Source organism: Zerene cesonia, chromosome 27, assembly GCF_012273895.1.
Source record: "Zerene cesonia ecotype Mississippi chromosome 27, Zerene_cesonia_1.1, whole genome shotgun sequence".
Taxonomy (NCBI): Eukaryota; Metazoa; Arthropoda; class Insecta; order Lepidoptera; family Pieridae; genus Zerene; species Zerene cesonia.
In genome coordinates this window covers 2,820,726-2,830,606 of record NC_052128.1, presented here as the reverse complement: position 1 = coordinate 2,830,606, position 9,881 = coordinate 2,820,726, and the positions used below count along the sequence as shown (strand labels likewise).

The 9,881-nt window shown below is 31.7% G+C and overlaps 1 protein-coding gene across 2 annotated transcripts in view; it reads right to left on the bottom strand.

Moving 5' to 3' along the window:
- LOC119837506 (alpha-N-acetylgalactosaminidase) overlaps window positions 1–9,881 on the bottom strand; it is a 47,513-nt gene that overhangs the window by 15,355 nt on the left and 22,277 nt on the right. For both annotated transcript variants that reach the window (XM_038363105.1, XM_038363106.1), the window contains exon 3: window positions 9,279–9,453. In XM_038363105.1, coding sequence (XP_038219033.1) covers window positions 9,279–9,453 — 175 coding nt within the window. The remainder of the gene's footprint in view (window positions 1–9,278; window positions 9,454–9,881) is intronic.

Below are 9,881 nucleotides of genomic sequence, written 5' to 3'. Positions count from 1 at the left end.
ATAGTTACAATATGTATCAAACCATTGATATAATATTTGTTGAAATAACATCATAATGGGTGCGCCAGTCAAAGTTTATAGATTCATATCATAAGAATTTAGCTGTCTCGACAAGTAGGCGTTATTTATTGAGAGTTAATATTATTACATTTATTGACATTTAAGAAATCGCGTGAGTTTATAAAAGCTTTGTGTTGTGCGTTTATTACTAGTGAATTATAGAGTAGAAATAATTGGATGACGATATGATGACGGGTATGGCGATGATACATAAATATCAAAGTGCAATAAATATTGTATTTTAAAGTCATCCTTACTTATATGTACATCACATGTTGGTTGGTGCATTCTTGACATTAAACGTATTATTAATACAAACCTCTTGTTTCAAAATATATAATGGATGTAATGTAAGATAATATTGCATGTTACAAATTTTTTTCTTTGTTTTGATTAATTCCATATCGTCAATTGACTGCTATCAAATACAACGTTAATTGAATTTGTGACAATTTAAAATTCTCATAATAAGTATTTTATGCCAGAATGATTAACTCATGCAACATTTCACATTTTAGGTTATTTAATATAACAGTCAAATCAAGAGTGGCAACCCTATTAAAAACAACAGCAACCTGCCCACGGTTTCACAGTCGCTGTCAATTTTCGATTCGCTCGCGACAAATCACCGCATCTGTCCCATTATTTCGACACCCATCCAGCTTCAGCACAGTTTTATTCAACATTAATCGTGATTCCCTTACAGAAGCGTAGTGCGTGGGAAAGTGTTTGCCGCCTAGCATCGTTACGAAATATGCCACTGTGGCAACATATAATGACTTCCTCCACAGACTCGTTTGTAAACACTGACATATAAATACAAGATTGCATAGCTTCAATTAGGCTGCACTTAGATGTTTGCTTACTTCAAGACAATCTCTAGAACACTTTTCGTAGCTCTGCTGATGCTACTTTAATAAGCTTTAGAATCATTGGTGTGTTATGTTATATTATGGGGTGTAACCCCTGTCGATAGAGCATGATCGTTTTAAAAGTGGTCTGTTAAGCGATTGCTCGCTTCTGAAAGCCTATTTTTAAGTGAAGTTTTATTAATGAATGTTAGTTATACATTTAGAAATTCTATTATTTGTGATGGTGCAGGATAAACGATTTCTTAAAAGAGTTTGGGTACTTACTGTAATAAATGTTTCTAATGGTTATTTATATGGAAAAAAAAATATCAAAATCTGCTCGGTCTATCAAGTTGTTTAGCTTACTTTATATAAGCAAACTAAGAACCATCGAGATCAAAACTTTTACACGAACACAAATCTGCCAACCCTAGCGCCACGTCCACGCAATTTAACAATGCCTTCCAAAAGTGATATGATTACCATATCGCCACAACAAACAGTAATTTAAATTACTTTGACGCCTTTTGTCTTCAATAACACGACATAGGCGTTCCCACGCCTATCCTTTCCTCAAGGTCGGATCAGATCGTAAGATTTTAGCTCCACTATATGTTATTGTTATGTATTGTTCTCCATTCACATAGCAAGGGCTGTGTCGCAAGACAATTGTGATATAATGAGATTGCGGCCGATGTGATCAGAAAAAGCTATAGAATGAAGAATTGAAAGGTTTTTAAGTACATCTAATACTCGGTTTTCGTAATGTAATAGTAGTCATGATATAATTATTATATCTACGTTATACGTGACAGCCATTTTGTAATCCTTACTCGAAGACGGACCATTATGCCTAACAAAATCTATTTACTTTAATAATTGAATTTTAAGATGAAATTTATTAAAATAAAGAGGTTTGAGAACATAAAAATGCTTTTTTATAACAATTCAATTACTTATATAATCACATAAAATATTTTGTATTTTAAAAATGTAATTAAATAGTATTAAAAAAACACTAACAATGAGTGAAAGTAAACGTACGAAATCACATTTAAACCGCTAAAATAATTCGATAAACTTGACCTAGTTATTTGGGCGTCGCATTTTTTACTTTTACTCCAACCTTCGCTTGTCTGAATTGATAACTCCATAGACGGCTAAACAGACCCATTGCTAATGGGTTACCTTCTGCATTGTTGTGACTCGATTATATACTTTGGCTTTTTATTAAGCCAATCAAAAAGGCGAATATGAAGTATAAGCTCTACAAAGGTAAAATAAATCTTACATTATTAGAAATGTTAAAGTGAAACCGCGTATTAATGGTTAACATTTGTTTAGGAACAAAGTTGAATCAGCATGGTGAGGAGTTCCATTGATGGTGTTGAATTAAGAACTTATTTGTTGAATTTATAGAGCGTTGATAAAATAGCAAAAATTTCCAGCAACATGCTTAATGAATTGTTGTTATACAAATCTTTAATATGAAATATGAGTACGGAGTAAAGCTTTTCACACGGTAGTCTCGACATTGAAACGTCAAAATATCCGCTTTTGGATATTTCGCTAACCGCTATATATCCATACCGGTAGCTCTATTAATCTAACTAATCGACATATGTATCGCCCAGTTCACCCTGAACTGTTTTAAATACATATAAACGAATGCATTATTTTTTGCTCGAAATGATTTTATACATGTATTAAATTTAAAGTTATTTTATTACTTCGATTTCCTTTAAACACAAATAATGAACTTTACATCCTAAACTGCAATAGGATAGGAAGTTCTACTGCATTCAGTAATGCAAATGTCCGGCATGTAGTTTTTTTTTTCAATAAATGCATATATTATGTTTCGTTTATTTTATAAACAGGATTTTCAAAGACCGTATATATGACTAAGATTGGGACTATTAAGACACTAACTTGCTTTTGCCATAGTACACTTCAAGGTAAGTTGTTTATTTTAAAAAATTGTATGATAGATCAACAACCAAATTATAAACTATCTCGCAGAATTTTATTTATTTTACTTTCTCCACATTAGCAATTGTCATTTTTAAATGCTGTTTCTCACAAAACTATAACGTGTCCAATTAGGCCCTGCTATCATGGATTCAACTTGCACACGTATCAGCAGATAAAATCAAATGTTTGTACGCGATTTCCCACGCTTCTGATCTGATAACAATGCCGATAAAATGTGTAAGGGCGGGATGTAGGCCACGGGCATGCCACGAAAATGTCACACACAATTATGTACATGCCGCAAATATGCTCGTTTCTAGCTTTTATTCCGCTTTGTCTTTGTACCAATACAATTTATAACCACTATAATATGCGTAATGCGTTTTCTTTCTTCTTTGGGAAAGTCAGAAGTATAATAATGAAAACATTGAAATTCTAAAAATCTAAATTGTGCATTTGAAAGAATGATGCTTAGTTTAAAAATAGAGAACACATACTTCAATGTGTATGAATTACATTTATCCATACAATACAATTGCATAAAATAACCATAAACAAGATGTGATTGCAAAGAAAGTTCCACACAAAATGTCATTTACCATCTTTCGAGCATAACGTCTATGGAAACTGTCTTATATCCGTGACGTTTTTTGTTCAGCCCGATTTGTGCCCGATTGGCGGGAAAGTGGGTTACCAGCATTGAAAATGCATGTTGGGTCAGCGGATCATCTGCATTTTCCGAGCTCTTATAGACACGACAGGTCTAGAACGTTGCGCAGCATAGTCAAACCGCACCCACTTTATAAACCGATAAAAACTAAAAGGTTCGTAAGGATAAAAAACCTGTATAAAGAGCTCTAAAAGCTAATTTATGCATTAAATTAAACACAGAAACGTCAAAGAACTTAAAAATTGGTTTATATTTCAACGAGTAAATGTTATTATGTGGGAAGACACAATCATTGAGAACTAATTACATCCAGATATTCTATAAATAAATAAATGACAAATACGTAACTACATTCCCGTTATTAATTGAGTAAATATATTGTAGGCGTCTTGTTAATCATCAAATACTCCTAAGTAACTGTTCATGTAAATTTTGAATTAGAAAATGAGTGTTTGCAAACATTTCTGCTCGTGAGCAAATATTTTGTTAAAAGTCGTTGACCCATCCTCGGAAAATATAAATTGTCACCTAAACGATAGTTTTTTTTATGTTTAAATACACCGAGTTTTGATTCATCTCTCATATTATTAAGAGAAGTTTATTTTATGGTTATTGCACTGGAGTGCTAATTGGGATAAAAGCATGGTTTGTGTTTTGTGCGAACAAATTATTGTTTTATTTTATTCATAGAATTTATGTAAATAATTTGAATTTAATTAAAAATACGAATTATTTATTAGGGCAAACAGTTTGTTCAAGTATCACACAAAAATATTGGGTGGAATTTAATGCAGTTTTCACATATTGTATGATGCTAAAACAAATACCATTGCCTTATAATGTAATGTGATGATTGATGAGAAAGTAGACAAAAAATATATATAAGAACTAGCTGTGCCCCGCGGTTTCACGCGCGTAAATCCGTATCTCGTAGGAATATAGGGATAAAAAGTTACCTATATGTTATTCCAGTTGTCCAGCTGTCTACGTACCAAATTTCATTACAATCGGTTGAGCAGTTTTTGCGTGAAAGGGCAACAAACACACACACACATCCTTACAAATTTCGCATTTATAAAATTAGTAGGATACATATATACAATTGAATTCTACCGCATCCTTCATAAGTAAAAAGTTTTCATGGATGAGCTGTCATAATAATCATATAAACAAACTTTCACTTTAGTGTACACAGATTCCCACCGCACAAAGATATTATTTTAAATAATGTATCATACAACTGTCAAGATAGTACTCACAGAAATTTAGACGGAAATCATACATACATGAGGGTTTTACAAATTTATAATTACAACATACCTCAGTTTAATATTTTATTATTAACATTGCTTTTTATCTTAATATCTGTTTTTGTTTAACTTACTAAAATTACACTTAATTTTATATAAATAACTATAATTCAGCAAAATAGCTACAGCATAATAATATTTAAACTTTTGTACTTAAAGGTCTTTTTAAGTACGTTCGCACTGGAATTAATTTTTTCAACCGGCCAGTACTTTTCTCGAGTTAATTTTTAATTCGACCTCTTTGGTTGTCTAAATAATAAATATTTACGCATCTTTCTTTGCTCACAGTTGTTCAATTTAACTAATTATAGTTTTTCAAGGATTTGAGAAAGCGAATGCTGAGAAAATGAATTACTTAGAACAATAATTAGTGCATAATAAGATTATGATAAAAGTGATATTTCTTATAATCTATACATTTGTAATACAGAATTAATCAATTATCTGCACGACACGCATCGCAACGTCATTAGCCCATTAACGTTCTCAGTGCAGGAACTGAGACATCTAAGGGAATTCACTTTTCAATAATTGCAAGGTTGATAAATTCGTATATAATCGTGTTCATGTAATCCAGTTGAATGTAAAAAGATTTTTTTTACAAAGAAGGAGTGAATATTTTTTGTATATTTTAAGTTTTTTTAGGAAATGCTTGCATGAATTCCTCAAAGACCACATAGAAATGTATTGTTACTATCCTATAAACAGATGAACTGTGACAAAAATCCATGCCTACACACCTTTATAATAATTCAGACGTATCCTATTCGCATATTATATCTCCCCATACATAGATCAGAACAATGTCAATGCAGAAAAATGAAAATATACTCATTACTCTATATTTTCGCTGTCATGTCTTGCGATAACCTCATCAATGACGCGTGCGCATCCGAGCGGTGATAGCCTCGTGAACTTGACACAAACTTTCTCCTCGTTTGCATTAATTTACTTACAATTTGACAGACTACCTATCGGTACATTTCATAACATTTTAATGACATTTCTTTATAATTAGAATTTTGGCATATATACGTACCTATTAGAATAGAATAGGAATTAACAATAAATAAAAACTTTTCCAATATCAATAATATATGTACCATAGACAAAAAGAAAATTAAATATGGAAAATAGACAACCTCATCGCTCACGGATCTCTGCCCGATAGATATGGTGATAAGTGAAGCAAAAATTCAAATTTTGAAATACATAAACGTATACAAAAGTCTCCACTCCATGAAAGATAAAATCAAAATTCCTACAACATCAATCAACAATGATTACATCATAGATCATTCAAGCAACCAAATAAAGAGAAATACCTACCTGCAAATGGACAAAAGCATTTGATTTCGTAATACAATTTCTATTAAGACACGCGTGAGAGTTCCTAACAATGAACAAAAAGGCAAAGAAAGGCTGTCACGACGTAATTGCAGTAGACCAGTTGCGTTTGATAGTGGAGCATTTTATTAATGACTATCATCTGATTGACAATGGCGGAATAACAATTTATTTAAGAATTGACGTGATACCGCTTTGTTGTAAAGAGTATAAGTACCATTGTTATAATTTTTCTCTAACAGGGTTGTAGACGAAGCAGTCGCTACATAACTCTGCGTCTGTTTACCCTTGATCAGTATGACGAACCATCTTAAGGTATATAAAGGACATAATACATTAAAGTCATAAATTCTTGAAATTTTCTCATTTACAGTGTCCGTTAAATAGCTGAAAATTTCCACTCCTACTTTTGACAACAAATATCTTTATTCATTCATGCTACAATAATCCTAGGACCTACATAAAAGGTAACAAAGAAAATAGCATTTACCAAAAGTCTAATTGAACGGTAGCAGAATACCCACGTAGTTAATACTAAATCATGCAATAGTCAGAAACGTTTGGCGAAAAAATTAATTTTCTCCAATCGCTTTCCAAAGATGTAAGATAATATGTGAACCTGCGTGATCATTCTGATTTATTTCCAATAACAACTGTTCTTTTGTTCGCATTACAAGTACAAATTAGTATGCATTTAATAAAATATAATGACATATATAATTCATAGGATCATATATTTATATATTACGTAATATATCTATTGCATCTCGTATCAAAAAGTTTATATTGGTAATAAATGTGTTAAAGTTAAACATAAGATATATGTCCCCACTATTAGGCACCTATATGCTTTATTAAATATTAATGAAGGCTTTTATTTATAAGTATTACTTCTGAATAATAAATAAGTTGTCATATATACATAGATATAATTACATTAATATATTCATAACTAAGACAATATTTGTGTGATATTTTTATGTGTTTTATTAGGATTTAACTAATTTCGACATTATTTAAGTCAAGTTTAACCTGTTTTAGGACATTACATTGTTATTCATATTTAAATATGTTTTTGTAAGAAATACAAACTTAATACTGCTTGCTACTTTATTGCTCATAAAATAATAACTAAGAATCTTAATTTAGTAATTCTCGAATATATGTTGAAATATTTAGTAATATGCCTTATTTTATAATAAAATATTTTATTACAAGCTTATTTGAGCATACTAATTTATATTCGCAACTGCTTATGGAAATTTTACAATGATTACAACGGTTTTCATAAAATTGTTCTGATTATTATAACGTCAAGAAAACAATACAATCGCTTCTTATTTTATTTTAAGATAAGTTTTAATGAGTTTACATATAAAAATGTATTACATCTGTATTCATTCAATTAGATTGAATGTTTATTGTTAACCACAAACAACGAATGCAAGTAAGTGCTTTGAATAATAAAAAAGCATCCCTTTAGAACCACACAATCACGAAACCCATTACTCCTAAAAGATTCTTAAACATCTACCCATAACGGTATCAAACACGAAACACCCAAAAAGGAGTATCACACAACAAACAATAAATAAAACATGGCCAATTGTAAGCATAAACGCAATCCTTTATTATGTGTACATTTTCTCCGTTCATACAACAATTTCCACGACAGAAGTCCGCTAGATCAACGGCCTGTGTTATGTCATTGAAATTGATCTAAAAAGTGATTTATTCATTGTATAATGACGTCGTCACGGAGATGTGACGAGAATGTATTACACGCAATCAAAGACGAGTTATTTTAACTCTAGACCGTAAACGTGGGGGTTATTCCACTAAAGACCAGAAATTAAGAAAAAAATCCTTGTTTTATTTTATAATAGCGCCTATGTGACTATGCGATTTTTATGTGACATATAAAATAAAGTGTTACACCTACACGACGCCCTATGAACTTGTCTTTACGAACAAGCACTTGAACATTAAAGTTAAGCGTAGACGAGGTCTAAGATGGAGGACGTTACATAGTATATTTTTAATGTGGGAGTTGAGCACGCTTCAGCACGAATTGGGCCAGCTCGCACCACAGTACCACAACCCTACAGAAAACCGGCGTGAAATAGTAGCATGCTTCTGTGTTGGTCGTTTGTTTGTTTGATGATATGCATTTTATCTCAGAAGTTAATGAGGTGGTTATAATGTGACACAGACAATTTTTTACCGTTGGGTATATATAACATCTCAATCCCATGAGAATTTTCATCGACTCTGCGTATATATAATCACATTATATTTAAAATTTATTCTATTTGCAGTTAACATGTTGTATCAATTACATGATCTTACGGACCAAGCAGAACTGTCAGTCTGTATGATTGGCATAACAACAAACACGCCACTAGTGGACAAGATTTCATTGATTGTTAATGATCACAGATTTACTTTCGTTGCGCTCTATTTTTTGATCAAATTACCAGCGAAAGTAACTTCACACAGTTTCTATGGAGACATAACCGAATTCTAGAAGTAAAAGTGAAACTTAATGATATCGTATAATAGTTAAAATAACGTTTATAAATTAAATACTACATGTTTTTTTAGATGATATATTGTGAATGTCGTCGCGCTGTCATCGTTTGTAAGCGAAATGGTAGGTGAAATAATATAATTAATAAATCGCATTTTAAATCTGTTGTTAATTATAAATTACGAAGACTATCTGTACATAAATATTAAAAATCTTTAAAACTGGTATCTGCTACTACCTAACTTATTACGATGCGAACTTGCGTATTTATGGATACAATAAACAAAATCATTCATCTTTAATTTAGGATTAAACTTATCCTATTTTTTGTCTAATTTACATTAATCAAAAATAAGTAAGAAGAACTGCTACACGTAATTGTGTAATTGAAAACATAAAATAAACTAATGATATGTGTAATCTTTAGACCTTTAATACACAGCATACCACAATTTGACAATTAAATCACAATCTCACGTTCACACAAATATACACCTTAAGAACCCCTCTTGCACGTTACAAAATCAAGTACTCACATAATCAGCCAAGCTCTTCATGCCATACGGGAACCGCTCCCTATCGGGTACGAGCCTGCCCCTCGGGTCGCGTTCCCTTTCCGGCCAACAGTCGTCCACGTTGATGTACTCATAGCCGGCCGCCGCATAACCCTCGGACACCAGGATGTCCGTCATAGTGCGGAATAAACGGTCGCTGCAAGAGGACAACGTGTTTTGTATAAGATTCTTTGGTTATAAGATTCCGGTTTATCTAAATCAAGTATGTTTTTGAGGATTCCCATAGTAATTGGTTTTTGACTTTATACTAGCTTTTGTCCGCGGCATCGCATGCGTTAAATTTACAGAAGTTTAATGGATGTTATTATATACATGAACCTTCCTCTTGAATCAATCTATCTATAAAAAAAAGAATAAAATCTGTTGGCTAATTTTAAAGATTCAGACACAGAGAGCGGAAATCAACTTTATTTTATGCTATGTAGTGATGTATATACCTTTCCTAAAACCTTCATGAGTTCGCTGGTATGGTTTGTATGGGAAAATATCCCTTATACCTAGTCTTGCCATAAATATTGTAATAAAGAAAAAAGAAAATTGTTAACTGCAAATAACATTTATTAC